Source organism: Nelumbo lutea, chromosome 1, assembly GCF_056320005.1.
Source record: "Nelumbo lutea isolate HS-2025 chromosome 1, American lotus-T2T, whole genome shotgun sequence".
Lineage (NCBI taxonomy): Eukaryota > Viridiplantae > Streptophyta > Magnoliopsida > Proteales > Nelumbonaceae > Nelumbo > Nelumbo lutea.
Window position 1 is genome coordinate 76,982,096 of NC_142684.1, and position 19,091 is coordinate 77,001,186.

Here is a 19,091-nt window from a genome sequence, read left to right on the forward strand (position 1 = left end):
GCACTAATCACGTTGTTTAGTCAATCAAGTTTTATCCAAAATTGTTGCAGATTTACATGAACACTTGGTAGTGTTTGGCAAATATCGCATCGATTTTCATAAAAATAGTTTTATTTGGAATCCGTGCCAGTACACTTATAAGTAGGTTCAAATGTAACTTTAAAGTTGGGCTAATGTCAGATGCCTGGATTGCCCTATTGGACTAGCCCAACCCATCGTAAGTGCAGCTGATGTGGTATTGTTGCTTACCCTTACGACATCACATAGAGAATAATTAAAAAACAAGCGCAATTTGGAAATAACGAAAGGTATCACACCATCAGTTCGGTTCAGTAAATTTTAAAATGAATTTAGTACCAACCTTGGTTTTGCTTGAAATGGAATCCAAATTTTATATCTTGAGAGTCCAAAAGTGACACAAACAAGAATTGGATTTGGAGCAACTTTATTGTATAATTCCTTTCCCAACGCAAACGCACCCTTGTCCCCGAAGACTATGTGTCATTAATTGGAACAAATTCAAGAACTTGTTTCGTAAGTGTGTTGGTTCCACAAAACATGACACACCTGTTGATAGACTACCTATTACGCTTCCTATGATATGAACAACATGCATGATACCTCTTAATAATCCTGCTTAATTTCTATGTGTATTTTATTGGTTATTTATTTAGAAATTGTATTTACTAAAACTTCTCTACAGTGTTCATAGTAAACAGGAAACCTGGATTCCCCCTAGTTTGCAAATTGCGATTGCTCTAATTTTCTCAGAGGAGAGTAAGAAATGATATTTTACCAATAAAGTTTCTTGTTGCAAATTATCAAACATATTTTAGTAAATATATAGAAATGTTATACAAATTTTAAATTTTTCATCACTTTTACGCTATTAGTGGCCAAATGGATGCGACCAAGACTTCATAATGATGTCTTCAGCAACAAAACATGCATGTATTAATTTTCCTTTATATCATACATAACAGTGAACACCTTGCAATTTTATTTTCTTATATTGTTAATTATTATCTCATTATTTTTCGTTTCTTTCTTTACTTCACTCATTATTCCCTACGTTTACATGGAATACAAGATGTTGCAGTCTCAACTGTCAAATAAGGTGTGTGAATTGTGATCGAGGCCATTTACTTTATACATTCGGATCGAAGATAATTTATTTTTCTTCCAGCCCACAATCCAAATTAGTACACATTCTGTTTAGACCTGAGTTCTTGACCAATTAATATCTAAGGTGGAACTGGGATCAGTGTTTTCAAATTGTCGTGTATTCGGATAGTTGGACCGTTTAGCCCTGGTCCTGTTTCACTTTTAACATGGTGTTTGGCCAAAATCATTGACTTGGTATTCAAGTAGTCGAATCGTTAATTTGTTTGACCCGGTCAATAATTTTGACTGTTTTTTATTTTGATTATTTTTATTTTTTTAAATTAAAATGAATCGTCTATTCAAATCGAACGAACCCGAATAATGGTTTTGAGTGCAACTGGACCCGATCGGACAATCACACCGTTTGATTCGAGAACTGGTCATGGCTTCGGGTCTGGTTTTAGACCTCAAAGCGATGGTTTTGAGAACTAGATCAAATCGGACGACTGAATCGATCGACCCAAAAACTAGTTAAATAATCGGTTCTGTTTCACCTTAAAACCATTTTTTAGTCAAAAAAAATCTTTAATTTGGTCAATGATCCGTTGATCTGGGCAGTCAAATCATCAATCTGTTAATCCGAATAATGGTTTTTGATTGTTTTATATTTTATTTATATTTTAATTTATTAATTTTTAAGTCAGAATAGGCCGTCCATTCAAACCAAACAGTTGGACTGCTCAACCTAAAAACCAGTCCCCAAAATAGTTCCGTGTCCGATCCAGTTTTTAAAACCTTGCCCCAAACTGTTTGACCAAGGTTCGAGCTATTTGACACAGGATCAGGTTGTCAAAGTAGTTTCATTTCCAGGGTCCGTTTTTAAAACAATGCATAACATCCACCATTCAGCCTTAACCTCTCAAGCATCTCAGAGACTCAAATGGTTAATTTGACAGGTCTTTGTGGGAAGATATTCTAATAGTTCTGACAATTAAAAGATGCATTGAGCTATTGTATCAAGATTGACGTATCGTTCCATACAAAGACAAATAAAAAAAAAAAACAAAAAAGCAAAATCTCATTTCGAGCTTCTTAAAAATTGTACATTTTGAATTTCTGTCATCTTTAAGGCACATCAACTTGTAGTGACTAGATCTACCGTAAGACCGAATCACAGTCTGCCAGACTTGTACACAAAATCCGTGCCATGCGGGGCCAGTGTTAATAACAAAACTGCTCGTTACAAAATTCAGAAAATACCTCTAACATAACATCTAAGTACGTTGGTACGGTACAACTTAAAGATAGACCCCTCAAAACGTGACCCCAACTAACACGTTATTGTTCTAACAATTCAGATTCAATCTCCCAACGTGGTCTTATCTGTTTATGTATCTCAATAACTATACATCAGAACGGGCCCTTGGAATTCGATACTAGAAAACAAAGAACACAATATATAGCATCAGTCGTAATATTGTATGTATATATAGTAAGTTGAGGTCAACTCAGAAATAGAAATTTAATCCTTAGATCGGATCTCCCTTTCCAACCAATCAGTGTTTAAGGACACTCTAGGTGATTCTGAGAGGATGCGACCTTGCATTGTGAGTGGTTCATCAGTACTGAGTAGATTCCCTCTTTTATTGTTTTTTTTTTTTTTTTTTCTGCAAACTCGAAAATGGTCAAAAGAAATAGCCACGTGTTAATTTTAAATGTGAGACGGCAAGTTGAACTTCTGGTTTACAATAAAACGGATTTTTCATATAAAAGAGCCTATTATAGTATTATGTGCATTTATTATTGGATTCTTCTTTTATATAAATAGATTGTTGTGAACATGCATGTATTCGGAAGTAGGGTTGTTCATAACAAGACCCAAACCAACCAAACCGATCAACCCGGTCCGGTCCAATCCGAGTTGATTGGTTTTTCTTCAATATCGGTTGGTTTCGGGTTATAAAAAAACATAAATCGATAGTTCGGTTCGGTTTCAGTTTTCATGTATGAAAATCGAAATCGAATCGACCCGAACCGGCTTAGATATATTTTATATATATAATATATTTCAGATATTATATATATATATATATATATATCTGATATATTTCGGTTTTAATATATATTTCAGATATATATTTGTGGAATTTCAGCTTTATTTCAGAAATAAACATATTATATATAAAATTTCTGATATATAAAATATTAGTTTTAATCCATCAAACCATTTTTAATTTTCACGCATCCAGCCTTTGATTTGTTAGACTTGAACCCTTTACCGTTCACACCAAGAGAATTATTCACAAAACTGACCCAAACCGACCCAAATTGTAATGGACTGCCCATTACAATTTAAATCAGAATTAATTAAAAATAATTAAAATTTATTATTTGAATTAAATGAGTCAACGATTCAACCACCTAAAACAATGAATCATTAACCAAATTAATAGTTTTTAAATGGGTTAGTTTCAGTTTCATTTCTAGGTAAACCGACCAGGTTGGGTCGGTTGGAAAAATGCCAGTAAACCGACCCAACCCGACCCGTGAACAGCCCTATTTGAAAGTCTATAACAACTCTTAGAGCCTTTTCATTTCTCTTATATTTTAATTTTTATTTATGCATGTATATATTATATGTAGAGCAGTGTTAGACCGTTCAGCTTGGGAACTGTTTAGGCAATCCTTATTTCGATCTTTAGTTAAAAACGGTTGATTTGGTTAATGATTCATTGTTTTAGGTGGTTGAACCATTGACTCATTTAATTCAAATAATAATTTTTAATTATTTTTTAATTAATTCTGATTTAAATTGTAATGGACTGTCCATTCAAATCAGATGGTTGAACTACTGACCAAGAAACCAGTCACCAAAGCGGTTCTTGTTCCGAGTCAGTTTTTAAAACCTTCATGTGGAGGACTAAAGATGATTATCATATCACTATGGTTGATTTGAAAGATAAAAGATAGGAAAAATAAGGGAAAGGTAAAGGGAAATCTGGAGCCTATATTTTCTTTAGACCAGGTTTCCTTATTTTTTCTTTCAAACCAAACACAACCTAAAGGATATTGGTTTCTCTTGTTCTTCTATTCTATTATTCTCTTACCCACATCAACTATGGTCATAAAACCGGTGAAGAAATGTTTTCTCGAACAATAAAACAGGGAACCAACCTATCCATTGTTTAAGCATGATCTTGTTCTAGTTGTAACCAAGGATTAGAATATCGACATGATACGCCCAATACAGAAGCATATCGACCATGGTTTCGACGAATGATACAACATCTCATAATAATAATAAAAAAAAATAGGAGTGTGAATCAAACCCAAATTGGTCAATGCCTAAGCACAAATGTTCATTAACCATAAAGCCATTTGTTATTTCATGTTAATAAGTGTAATAAAATAACTTTTATTAAACTTAATGTTTACTTGCAAACAAAAAAAACATACATTTGTTCTAAAAAAACTTCAACTATAAATTAAAAAGAACAATATTCAAAATTAGTATTTTATAAAACAATGGAAAAGATAATTTATAAAATCCACACACACACACACACACACACACACACACACACACACACATATATATATATATATATCAAAATTAATTTTAATTTAAAAAATTTATACAAATAAAATATTCATAATATAATAATTATTTTAATACTTAAGTTTTATAAATTTACATATGGTATATATCTTAAATTTTTATAAAGTATTAATTAAAATTTTAATTTACATTAAATAACAATGTATTTATTATTTACAAAAATAAAAGTATTGTTTACAACATATTTGAAAATACAATATGAATTGAATCTATCAAAACATTAATCTACATTTTTTATAAAAAATAATTTGTAACTTTAAAATTTTATAAAAATAAAATATTAATAATGGAATAATTATTTTAGTAATTAAAATTCATGAATTTTCATATGATATGCATTTTCAAAATTTTAATAGATTTTATATATTTTAAGTTAAGATTATATATTTTTATAAATTATTAATTGATATTTTATTTTACATTTTATAATAGAATATTTATTGTTTATAAAAATATAAATATTATTTACCATTTAAGAATTAATTTTTTAGTTGAATTTTTTGTTAACATTAAAAAATAAAAATAGAAAATAGAAAAAATGGTATAATAATTCAAATATAATAGTTGCATATGCTTTATGCCTTACGCTTTAATAGATAATAAAATAATATTGGCTTTTTGCATGTATTAATTTGCAAAATCTATATAATATTTTCCTTGAACCCTTGATTGATGCATTATTAATAAAATTGTATAATATTTACATGTCCTGGTATATTAATTAGAATATATTTCTTCATATATATATATATATATATATATATATCATTTAAATATACAATTCATATGTATTTATATATTATTTATAGTTGTTTTTGACATTAAACTTAACCCTCTTAATATATTTATGCAATTTGTGTACATTTTCTTAGCATATTCATGTGTTTCTATATCTAAATTGTCTGATACAATGCCCAATACCAATACTTAAATGCTTAGTTGTAACCAGTCCAGATACACCTTACCAGTAAACGATGAAAATTCATCAAAATTGGCCGGGGGATTTGATGAATTTTCATTTGTTAGTGAATGCCTTTTATGCGTAAACGTGAGTGAGAGAGAGAGAGAGAGAGAGTAAATGTGAGTGCGAATGGGTCCCGTTGAATTTTGATGAATTTTCATTTGTTAGTGAATGCCTTTTATCAGGCGTAAGTATAGGCGATCTGGAGAAAGTAGCGACAGCAATGCATCAACCAAGGTTTCCTGTAGTCTATTTTCCTTTTAAAATAAAATAGGTGAGTCAACTGCTTTGCTTTTCTCTTAGAAAATATCAAATCTCAAACCACCATTAAATTGTTCAATTTGCAAACTGTCTACTAAACAATATATAAGAGTTGAGCCTTATGATGACAGCTCTTACATCAATGGGTGAAAACCGTTACATTCAAGAATTTCTATATAAAGAAGGCTTATGGTCTATACCATTTCATCATCACCCAAGGGAGTTAGTAATCAAAACCATTGTTATCCTTTTGCCTGGCGATCGACATGGCTAGTCTGAGGCTTCTCTCAGTTTTCCTTTGTCAATTGTTAGTTTTGCTCTTCCTCTTAGACCCCAGCAGTGCTCAGGGTCTGAAAGTAGGGTTCTACAAGGATACATGCCCACGGGCGGAGGAAATAGTGAGAAGGACAACTGCTCAATACGTCACGCATTTGCCCTCCCTTGCCGCTCCTTTACTGAGGCTGCATTTTCACGACTGTTTCGTCAGGGTACGTAGTTTTTGGTGTCATCTCTAAGCTTGTTCCTACAACTCTTCTTTGTGATTATATATCAAACACCTGTTGACAACAAGTTGTTGTGTGCTGTGTGCAGGGATGTGATGGTTCGGTGCTCTTGAATGCCACCTCTGCCAACCCTAATCCTGAGAAAACCGCAATCCCTAACCAAAGCCTTGACGGGTTCTTTGTAGTCGATGTTGCCAAGTCTAGATTGGAGAAAGAGTGTCCTGGAGTGGTCTCCTGTGCAGACATACTTGCCTTGGTAGCTAGGGATGCTGTCAACCTTGTAAGACATGAATGCTTTCAGACTAAAACTTCTTCATTCTATAACACAGTATGATTGTTACTAATTAGTATATATATGGCTTCGTTTCTCCAGGTTAATGGACCCTTCTGGGATGTTCCCACTGGGCGTAGAGATGGAACAGTGTCGTTGGCCTCGGAGTCCTTGGCAAATCTACCTCCTCCTTTCTTCAACATCACCTCCCTCAAGCTAAGCTTCCTGTCAAAGGGTCTAAGCATGAAAGACCTAGTCGTCCTCTCCGGTATGTCACGACTCATGAGCATCCTTAGCTTTTATGGTTGAGGACTCATTACTGGAATCAATCAACAATATATTACGAAAATAAACCTAGCTAGCTAGCTTAAAAGATGACGATCGATCGAGCTTGTTGAATTAATATGCAGGTGGGCACACAATTGGGCAATCTCACTGCCCCTCCTTCACCAACCGCTTATACAATTTCACCGGAAAAGGAGACTCTGACCCCTCGTTGGATTCCAACTACGTTCCAAGGTTGAAGAGTGCATGTCAGCCAGGAGATACCACCACCCAGGTTGAGATGGACCCCGGCAGCTACAGAACATTCGACGCAAGCTACTACAAGCTCGTCGCTAAAAGAAGAGGACTCTTCCAGTCCGACTCTGCTCTTCTCAACGATGCTGAAACCAAGGCTTACGTGTTTGAGGCTACCGGCAGTGGCTCTACCTTCTTCAAAGATTTTGGGGTGTCCATGGTTAACATGGGAAACATTGGAGTCCTTACAGGCACTGCAGGTGAAATCAGGAAGCACTGCGCATTCGTTAACTGATGTCCAACGTTAACGGCTACTCTCTGCAACCTGTTGGATTTATTGTTATCGAAAATTATATCGATTTGTTCAGTGCTTGTCTAGGTTTTCAAACTGGAGATTATTACGATAATAATGAAATCTCGCTAGATTGCCATGTTCACTAATCGCTGGTGACATTTGAATTGTAGTAGCAACTGTATTTCGAGTTTAAAGAATAATTCTTTTCATTTAATTTTCATCTGAAGCGCGGCCATTTCACACGTCTCTTCAATTTTATAATCACGGTGCAATTTTTTTTTTTTTTTTTTTTCCTCCAGGCGTTCGGTTTGGATTCCATGACCATGAGTCCTTCAAATTACTTAATTTGAGATTAATCTAATGAAGTTTCCTCTTTGCAAAAATAAATAAATAAATAAATAATAAAACTCTATGGGAGTCTGTAGTTCTTGTGGCTGTGCCTCGAAATGCGTTCTGATTTTATTACGTAATAGGTAAAGATAATGTTTTAAATTGGAGGAGAAATCCGTGCAAAGGATCATTTTAAATCCAAACGCGCATCTGTACTTCTGTAGGAGGATGGAAATAAACAATGAAATTAAAAAGAATCTCTAAGGAGAAATTATGGCGCTGCCCCATAAAAAATTACAGGTATTTAGTTTAATCTGCTTAATTTGGTACCTAATAAGGGGTTTTTTTTACAAAGAGAAGTTAGATCAAAGAAGAAAATCTTGGACGCACCGACCCACAACTTAAAATATAGCAGTATGTATGAATTCCCTTTTTGATTATGCATGAATAATCATCTATAATGAATTTGTGAATTTGATAATGTTTGGTCGCTTCCCTTTAAAGTTCTAAGAGAGATTCCTTTAAAGCTTGGGCTTCTCTTTTAAGTAGACTAATATTGCAACTTATTACAATCACAGACTCATGTTGACAACCAAATCGATGGCTCTGAATCTTCTTCAAGCTGATACCCAATGATACCATGATAATTTATTTTAAGTTAAGGCGGTATTCATCAAAATTCACAGGTTTTGACTGGTCAGAGCTCTTCTGATATCATGTCTTTTTGAATGCTGAACCACAACTGAATCAATTGGCATGATATCATTAAGCCAGTAGAGGATCTTTTCCTCACTGATGTCTTCGCTCGTGATTGGTTACATAGCTGCCTACATTCAATTAATGGTGCAAATAACAGATCCGGCTCTCTTTTTCGTTCATGTAAAAGAAATAGAGTTCCGGTTTCATTTCAAGAAAAATGTTGTTTTGGTCAAGGTCCAAAAGGCCTAATCCCAGGATTTGGTTGGCAAGAAGTTCTCTCGGGTTACAGGAAAATGCAGGCCCAGCCCGTCCTGCTTTGGGCCTCTATCTACGTGTACTTATGAATATTTATATATTAATGTGGACTGATTTGTTAGTATTATCACATGTTGAAGGAAAAAGTAGAGAAAGAAAGGGAAAGGTAAGGAAACCTTTACAAATCTTGTATAGTTTATCTCATGATAAGCTTCTCTAAGTGACCCCAGATCAATCTTCTGTACTGTAAACTAATTTGAGATCTAGATAGGCCCTACATGTTCCCGTCAGCCTCTATTTATAGGGGGAAATTTCACCCAACAATCTCTTGCCGTGTGTCCACTATAAAGGCTTTATTTGCAAGATTTATATACAAAATTAAAATTTTGACTCTGACTAATAGTAGTTAGGAAAATCACTCCATGACTCCAAATAGAGGTGGGATATAGGGTTGATGTGGGTTGCAAGATTCAACATGTGATCAACCCGAAGCCCAAAGGGTCTTCTACCCAGTTGACACTTGACATCGACCCGGCTGACAGTTTGCACGTTACATTACCATCCAAAGTCCAAACATTCCAGTGTCTTTACCCATTATCAAAGGTCTTTTACCCATTCAAACACTTGACTCTTCCTTTGTTGAGATCGGCTTCAGTCAGTGTAAGGTTGGGAGAGGCTGTTCGATCGAGTGATGTGAGCATCGGCTGTTCGAGAGATATTCTCATTCCAGCACCATAAATTTTTACTTTTGATAAAAAAAGATGCCCACCATGTATTTACCTAAAATTTTTAAGGTAATTTAAAAAATGAATTAAATTAAAAAAACAAAGAAAATCAGTATCTGTCTAACTCAATCTGCATCTCGTACACTAATTAATGAAAGGAAGGCATGTATGCTCAAAGAGGAAAAGCTTGACTCTGTTTCATTTCCTGTCTATTTCTATGGTTGGGATGGAGAATTGGATTAAGGGATGATCATTTCTAGCCCCGGCCCAGCCTGAGAATTTATGGGCTGTTTTCATCTTTTTTGTATCTTCTTAGACCATATGGTGTACTTAAATTTATAGGCACAGTCCAGATAAAATCTCTTGGCATAGGTGATAATCCTGGCCCGGCCCATGATGGACTTTTTCAAAGCTTCTGTCTTCTGACGCTGCGTTTGCTTACCAAAAAACCCAAATTCTGAAGTTAAAAGAAAATTGCTTAATTAGCAACATTTGATCTATTACAGGCTGGTGCATCTTCCCTTCTTTATAAAACTTCTCGAATCTGAGGAATGAAATAAAATTTCTCATAAAAGAAATACCCGTTTTTCTTAATTTTTAATCATATTACGATGTGATGCCATTTTTAAGGGCTCAAATTATAAGGAGAAAAGATTTCACTTATTATGAATTAAGAGGTGTAGAAACGCCCACGTAATCCTTAGCATTATCTATAGTTTTTGAGTTTCTTGCACATAATCAATTGTATTATCTTTTATGTCTTTGACAGAGCAACTTGTAGGGGAGAGGCACTTTTGGCAACGCCCCTTGGCCCTTGACCAACTGTAGCATGATCAAGCGACAGTCCTTTTAATTCGAGATCTCCCTTTGGAATCTATGAAAGGATGAAAATGGGTATTTCGATCAAGATATCGGTGTTATCTTTGTGCCTTGAATCTTTTGTGGTGATCTATAATTATGAATTCGTCTCGAAATAATTTGAAAAAAAATCTGAAGGTAAAATTTTATAGCGGTTTGTGGTGGAAGCATAACCACCACAAATCACCACTGGGGGTGCAGTGGCAGAATGGACCCGATCCATATTCAGTTTATAGGTCTGAACCAAATTCAAAGAGCTATGTATTTTGGGAGGTTTTTTCTCTTTCATATTCTGTCTTTGTCTTGTTAGAGTATGTGAGGCATTTGGGTGTATTTTTTGAGGTTTAGGGTTTATTCTGTGAGTGAGATTGTGAGTGTACAAGCCTGCATTTCTTCTCTATTGCTGACTATATAGTGGATTCCTGCTCCTTATTCGCTCGTCGACGTAGGCTATAAGTCGAATCAAGTAAATCTGTATGTTCTTTGTACTTACTTCTCTTTATCTCTGTTTTACTTTCATTTTGAGTGTCATTCGAATCAGCCTCTCTTGGATTTTTCGTAATAATAGGGAATTCAATCAACCTACGGATTGATAAAAAAACTGCTCATTTACAGGATGCGATAGACTCGTTGAGAATTGATCACACTTCCTTTCTACAGAGCTATGAACTTATCTGGTTAGTTATGGCAATGATCAAATTATATATACATTAAGTAGTTCAGATTAATTAGAAGTTGAAACCAGCGGGAAATCTCCTCTTGAATGTTGAGCCAATCAGGTTCTTTGCATCGTTGGTGCTTTAATTTGTTCAAGATATATTAGTCCGTAGTCCGTTTGTGGAGATAAGGTTTTCAAAAGTTGCATAAACCCATTATTTACAAATATGTATGCCAATGGGTCAGGTTTGCCATGGGTTTGCCTCAACTCTAACCCAACCCTCCACTGTCCAATCCGACCTAGCTTAAAAATACATAATTCTCAAATCCAATCCGACCCTATAGGGTCTAATTCGATACCAACTGACCCAACCTATAGCATTTCAACTGTAATTTTTAACACATTTTGAAGACCCAAAATATATTAATTTAAGTTAGGAAATTGTTTTATAAATTCTAAGATGTCACTTTTTCCATTTAAAAAAAAAACAAAATCAACATGTAAATAAATCTTAAACTTCAAAGCTATAGAGATAAAAGTCAAAAATTACAAGAATATTTTGTTTATATATATATATATATATATGCAAAGTATCATGACCCAGCAGGGTGGATCAACCAAAACCGGAACCTGACTCGAATCAAAGAATCAAACCCTAACCTGACCCTATTTACAAAGACTACACTCAAACTTTAAATGTAACTCTATAATTATAAGCTGGACTCTTAGTTTTATATAAGGGTTAGTTTTAGAAGAATGCAATATTTGATATGGTTTTGCAAAGTCAACTTTCTATCAAATAGGTTCTCGGGAACATGCACTCCTGAGTTTTTTGTCTTCGAATTGTAAGAGTAATGACTCCTCCCATCCACATCATATTTTCAACTTTCAATTTAGTTGTACTGTTGTTTTCTTTGTACGGATGTATGGGTGAACAATATACACAAATGAAGGATACAAATGGATCAGGTCGGATTCAAAGTGAAGTATATCCAAATCTAAATCTGATATACAATCCAATCTAATGACAAAAATGAATTTTATAAACATTAAGGTGGCATTTGATAAATCTAAAATTTCATATCTGAAAAGTTAAAAACATATTTTGTCTAAAATCTGAAAAGAAGCATATATGCTTTTCTATTTTTTAGAGGCTCCAAATCCATAAGTTTGTTTATATTGAATCAGCCATTTACCATTTGAAATTTATTGATTTTACTATTTTACCCCAAGAACATACAATTTGGAATGTTGATTTCAATTGCATCATCTCATAAAAAATAATTTTCAACCTCAAAATAATATTTAAACAATACAAATAATAAATAATAAATTAATAATTAATAATTAATAAATGAAACGATTAAAATTAAAAAATAATTAATGACTATAAAAAATATTAAAATAATTAATAATTAGTAAAAATAATTTATAATTCATTATTATTATATTTTTTAGAACCATCGCTGCAATGGCGGGAAGAAAGGAGAGAGAGAGAGAGAGAGAGAGAGAGAGAGAGAGTGAGTGAGAGAACTGTCCCTACAAGTTGCAGCTGCGGCGGCGAGAAGACAGGAGAGAGAGAGAGAGAAAGAGAAAGAGAGACAAAGAGAGACAAAGAGAGAGAGAGAGAGAGAGAATCACCGCTACAACTTGCAACGATGGTGGCAGGAAGACTAGGCGGAGAGAGAGTTGTATGAAGATGAGAGAGAGAGGTCGAATGAGGAGGGGCATTTTTGACTTTAGACCACATCTGAAATACATCTAAGTGCATTAAGTGACAGGCCTAAGTCTTAAAATTTCAGATTTGAAAAAACTTTTCAGATCATATTTCAGATGCAACACCAAACAAAGGTGGTGTCTGAGAAGCAACATTTTCAAATCCAGACGTCTAAAAAGTGCAACCAAACGCCACCTAATTCAAATTCGCTATGGATGTCAGATATCTAAATCTGAACTAATCCAACTTAATTATTAAGGCTCAGCTTGGAAGGAGTACAAATACAAATATGTACAGTACAAATATATACAAAATAATACAAAATACATAGTTTTGCACTCTACATGTTTGTATTTGTACTCCTTCCAAACTGTGCCTAACAAGAAAAAAGTAAGGGGTAAATTTGTTAAAGTACCTCTAAGTTTTAAGAAATTGATTGACTTGCTCTACTCTCGATTGTTTAAAAGTACCCCTAAGCTTTTTGACAAATGACTAAATCCTCCATTGTTTTTGGCATCAGTTAACCTCCATCACAATCCGTTCACATGTGACACCATGTGGCAAATAGAATTTTTTAAATCTCAATATTACCCTTTTATGGTCGATTTTGCACCTTATTATTCTTCAAATTTTCAAAATAAAACTCTTAACATATCCCTAGAGGAAGTTATCTCCTCTCACCTCTCTATGGCTATAACCAATTCAAATGAAATGAATTGAGATCAAAAGATGTCCACTTAGAGAATATGCAAAACACATTTTTTTCTTCTTTTTTGGATTTCAGCCTTGTTGATCTGATTATAAAGACCCACAGAATGTAAACGCTCTTTCTCTATCCTCTCATTTGAGCTTTCTGATTTCTTTTCCAGTTCCCACCACACATTTAGAAACCCATAGAATTACACAAAAAAAAAGTGAACTAATGACAACCAATCCAACTTCTTTTTGCCAATTTATCCACTACAACCTGTCCGTACACTATTACTATATATAAACAACGCTAGCAGTGTCGTATTATCTTTTTGTCAATATAGGAATATGTCTCTCTGATGCAATGTTGATTCTTTCCCACCACTAGAATTCATTGCCTATGCCTCCGATGTCAGTTTGAAAATTAATGTTGCGTGATCCAGTGCTCTCCGCTAGAGGACAACTCAAATGCCAGGCTGGTGAAGTGTCCTAGTTGAGTTGCAAGAGAACAGTATTAGAGTACCTAGGTTGCTTTACCCAGGGTGGCCACTCTGATGATTAAGTCAATGGTGAGTTTTGAGAATGCAATAGAGTGAGAGAGCTAGAGAGCTATGAGTGCTTAATCACGCGTTCCTTCTCTTATCACTAGGACACCTTTATATAGGCACAAGTTGTCATGGGCTCCACACTACACGCCCGAGATCTCCAAGGGAATGTAGCTTACCAACCTGCCTCACTCGGAGGCAATTTCTCCCTCGGAGACAGCTTCCACGTAAAGAAGTAGAGCTCATCTAGTTGGCTCTGAAGCGGGTGGGGTGGGAGTCAGCTCCGTCGATGAGTTGACGAGATCCTAGAGGATTCAGAGATGATAGCCCACTCATGATGAGGGTCGGCCACCACATCCTGCAGATCACCAACTACGCTTCAACTGGGTCAGTAGAGAGAGGTCGGCCCTCATGCCGAGGCCCCTAGCTCAATCCTACAATGGCCGACTTGGTCCTGTGATAGTTGACTTGGTCCAGAGATGGTCAACCAAGTCTAAGATGGCCGACCTAGTCTGAGATGACCAATTTGGTCCTAAGATGGATGACCTAGTCCTGAGATGGCTAACCTATTCTTGGGCCAAGGTGCCTATAGACCGGCCTTGCCTACATGATGCCACGGTGTTAAGCAATGGTTCAGGATCGCCACATGGCGCAATGTCACTGGAGGTCCAAGTTGCCCCTCATCAAAAATGAAACCATCTCTACTTTCCAAGTGAGCATCTCGGAGAAACGATTTTTTAGACTCTTCTTGCGACAATTAATCCAACAACAATAAAAATAATCTCAACCATCTTTTCCTTCTTCCTTCTCTACTCCCTTGGAGTCAAGAGGTTCTTAAACCACTTGCCCTGTAACCACTGATTTAGGCCACAAAACGAAGTTGAGAAGTAATGTAAATTAGTCCATTGTATATATAATATTAACATATACCAAGCTCTGCCTCCCAACTGTTAAGAGAAGTATATGGTTTAATAGATTTCTCTTCTCATCTATTTATTCCAAACTTCAGATAGAAAGGAGAGAGAACTTTTGAACTTGTTGTTATTGTGGGTGTTGCAATTTTGCTATTGAGAGAACTTCATTTAAATGTTTCATTTTTTTTAATTTAAAGAAGAATGATGGATACAATAGTCTTTTCCATAATTTTGTTATAACAAACTATAATGGTAAGGGAGGATCTAGTCAATTATCAAAAAACTTAGGAGTACTTTAAGACAATTCTTAAAAAGTAGGGGTAAAGTAAGTCAGTTTCCTAAAACTTAGGGCCACTTTAAGAGATTTTCCCAAAAAGTAGAACAATTTATCAAAAGAAAAAAACTATAAGCATTTTTCAACAACTTTTGTCGCATATAAAATTCTATCCAATTTTTAAATGGATCCTATTTTTAGATCCAATCAAATCCAAAATTTTGACATAATAAACATCCAAACCTAGCAAAATTGAATTCAAATCAGATCATGATCCACTTACCACCTTAGGAATGACAAGTGAAAATTGGGTTTAATGGTGTAAATGGGTAGGGTTCGATAAAGTTCAGGATAGAGTTGGGCCTGATCATTTAGAACCAAGCATATATCCATGATGTTGTTATAATGGTGTCTTGTCAAGCCAAAATCAATAATACTGATTAAAAATTGTAAGGCAAGAAGGTTGGGTAAAGACACTTCTATTGACATGCTACATCTTAAATTCTTAACTCCCCTTAACTCTATTACAATATCCTGTCTCCCATGTAAACCAAGTTGGGGAACCAAAAAACCACAACCTAACATTTTCTAGAAAGAGTAAATTTCAGACAAGATTTGCATGATGAGAATTTTAATGGATCCAATAACCTAACTAGTTTTGTGTTTGGCCAATTCTAGTGGTCCAATTGAGAGTTGAATTGATGAGCCTTAAATAATTTCTAGTGGTCCCATTGTAACATAGTTTGGGATTTTATACATCCAACTTGTATTGCTAACATTTTGATGGAAGATAGTTTCCCCCATTGTGACACAATTTACTAGATAGGAATGGCAATGGAGTGGGTTCGAGGTGATAATCATATTCCCCATCTTCCACTCTGATCCCTGACAAGGATATAAGTTGTCCTCCATCCCTAATCCCCGACAGAGACTAGTTCCCCGCGGGGACTCGAATCCCCAAAATTTTTTAATTAACAATATTTTTGCAAACTAAATTTACTTAAAAATGGTAAATTTAAAATATAATAATATTATATATATATTATATATCCAAGTTTTAAAGTACCGGAAATGCAAGGTGTATCAAAATGACAATTTTAAGAGACGTATCAAGATACACGTGGATATAAATAAAAAATCAAGATACACATAAATATGCTAGAAAACCTAAATAAATTCTAGAAAAAAATATATTAATAACAATAGTTGCAAGTTTTATATGATTGTAAATAAATTATTTAAAAGTAAAAAAAAAATTGTAATTTAATGGTTTAGATAAGGTTTGGGATACTGAGACACACTTTGAAACTGTTGACAAATGATGGAATAACTAAAATGTGAAAAAAAAACTAAAATGTATATGGATATACATTAGATTTAAAATAATCAATATAATTTATCTTAATATTTATTAATATATAAATTTTAATAATTAATTCCAACATTTATTGAGAAGCATACATTAAGAAAAAGATAATTTTAATTAAAAACAAAAATGCATAAACCTATGGCAAGTAAATGAGCATGGCTTACTAGTGAAGCTTTAATTATTAAAACCTAATGGCAAGGGTTTAAATCTTGCTATTTCTAAGTTTTGTAGTTTTACACTAACAAAATTAATTTAATTAGAGAGAGAATAAACTTTGAAACCACATACAAAAAGCTTGCTTGAGGCCATATAATGATTTTTATAGTTTACGAACACGACGATTACTATTTGAAGCAAAACTTAGAGGGATTGTCTTGTACACTTCCTCATGAATGCAAAAAAGCGTTGTTGACATTAAATTAGTGAAGTTCCCAATTTATGATGGCATGGTAATTTAGTCATTCAATTTGCGTGTAGCCTTTGGCTAAAGGCGGTCTTTAAATCATTCAATAGAACCATCGGCTTTTCGTCTGATCTTGTAGACCCATTTGAATCTAATGACTCATTTGTTAGGAGGCAAATCAATGATTGTCCAAATCTGATTTCTTTCTAGTGCAGCAATTTCATCATCCATGGCCTAACACCATCGTGGGTCTTTTACAACTTGGGCGTATAACATGGGTTCAACATGAAAAAATAAGTTGGTAGCATGGGTACTAGTGTAGTGCATGGAGGATGGTAGTTCATAAACATAGTCATGTAGTCAAGCTGGAATTTAATGGTTCAACGGGCTCTTGTATGCTTAATGGGCTAGGTTTGGGCAACCTTGGGCTGAATAAGAGATGAGGAGAGTATGCATGGCTGTATTGGGTTTGTAACAGTCTCATCATGTATAGGTGCTGGTATTGGTGGGAAAAGAGGTGAGGAGACCAATTCTAAGATAGGTGTGAAGGGTGATTGATAAGGGAACTCGCTTATAAAAGTGACATTTTGGGCTATGAATATGTGGCGAGTATAGATATCATACAAATGGTATCCTTTTTTACTAAAAGAATATCGTACAAACACAGCGAACTACATGACTGCAAATTTATTAAATGGTCGAGACCTTATCTAAGCATGACATAGACACCTAAAGAGTGAAGACCCATAAATGGTCATATATGTGAGGATATTTGAATAGGACTTCATAAAGGGATAACCCAAATAGTAGAGGAGTTGATAAGCAATTAATGATGTATACTATCATCATTAAGGATTCACCACAAAATGAGATAGGGAGGTGGTGCTTGAAAACAAAGGGCACAAGCCACTTCAAGTAGGTGGCAATATTTCCTCTTTGACTAACCCATTTTTCTATGAGGTGTTAATAAAAAAAGCGATAGTGTATGATTCCTTGAGTGGTAAAATAGTCATGTTGAGGTTTGGATAAAATCTCAAGCCCATTGTTAGACCGCAATACTTGTACACTATGTCCAAATTGTTGTTAAACCATAATACAAAACATAAGCAAAAAAAGGAACACCTCTGACTTATTACGAAGTAAGTAAACCCATGTATATTTTGTGAAATCAACTATAGTGTAATTTTCTTGATGACATGCATCACAATAAACATCCAGGGGTAGAGTTGGTATACCAAAGATGAGAGTCAAATAGGATCTCAAAGCATGCCCAAGCTGATAAAGCCAAATGTTGGGACTGTTATTAGAAACTGTCACATGAAATGAGGAGTTCTTCAATGGAAAAGAAAAATAATAGAGGCCATTATGTAGATGCCCCCACCCCGATTACAGTATTTGAGGCTAAGTCCTAAAGCACACAAAATGTTAAGAAGAACAATTGAGTTGTTAACTTGTTAATAGAAAGGAGATTACATGTAAAGCTGGGAAGATGTCAAATATTAATGATGGTGTGTGATCTAAGCAAACAAAGCCTTTGTTTGTTTGTAGAAATTGTATTGAGATTTAGTGAGTACATAGTTTTGGGCTTGTCAAGAAAAACAACATTATCATAAGGTGAAAATGAAAATATCATGTGATCAGAGGCACCACTATCAATTATCCAAGTGGGAGTTGAATTCATTACAGTCTGACCAAAGACATTTGCTACAATAGTCTTATATGAATCATTCTTCAAGAAGGATACCAATAGGGCATACTATTGAAGAGAGAGTCCAAGGATTGGAGAACAGGTGCCATTTTTACAAAAATCTGTTACTGCTTTGAAATTGAACAATCTAAGTTTAGTTGAGTTTTCTCTTGGCAATAATTGGAACATGATTTGTTCCAATTAGGTTGATAATCCACCAATTCATGGCATCTGTCTTTCGTATAATCATTGTTCTTGCAATGGCCACAATGATATTTTGAATGTGACTATTGGCTAGTTGTAGTGGCATTGTTCCATTTTTATCATAAAGAAGTATTTACCATTGCCACTTCAAGTGATATTAGACCTTGAATCGAAGATACCATTTGATGTGTCTCTTCTTAAAGAGCTAGTGCATAAACCTTGTTGATTGG

At 34.5% G+C, this 19,091-nt stretch overlaps 1 protein-coding gene across 1 annotated transcript; it reads left to right on the forward strand.

Annotated features, from left to right (window-relative positions):
- Positions 1-6,184: 6,184 nt before the first annotated feature.
- Positions 6,185-7,626, forward strand: LOC148875494 (peroxidase 56-like). Its single transcript, XM_088965632.1, has 4 exons — positions 6,185-6,433; positions 6,537-6,728; positions 6,822-6,987; positions 7,130-7,626. Exons 1-4 carry the CDS (start codon positions 6,212-6,214, stop codon positions 7,531-7,533), a joined length of 984 nt encoding a protein of 327 aa, XP_088821758.1. The 5' UTR covers positions 6,185-6,211; the 3' UTR covers positions 7,534-7,626.
- Positions 7,627-19,091: the final 11,465 nt, after the last annotated feature.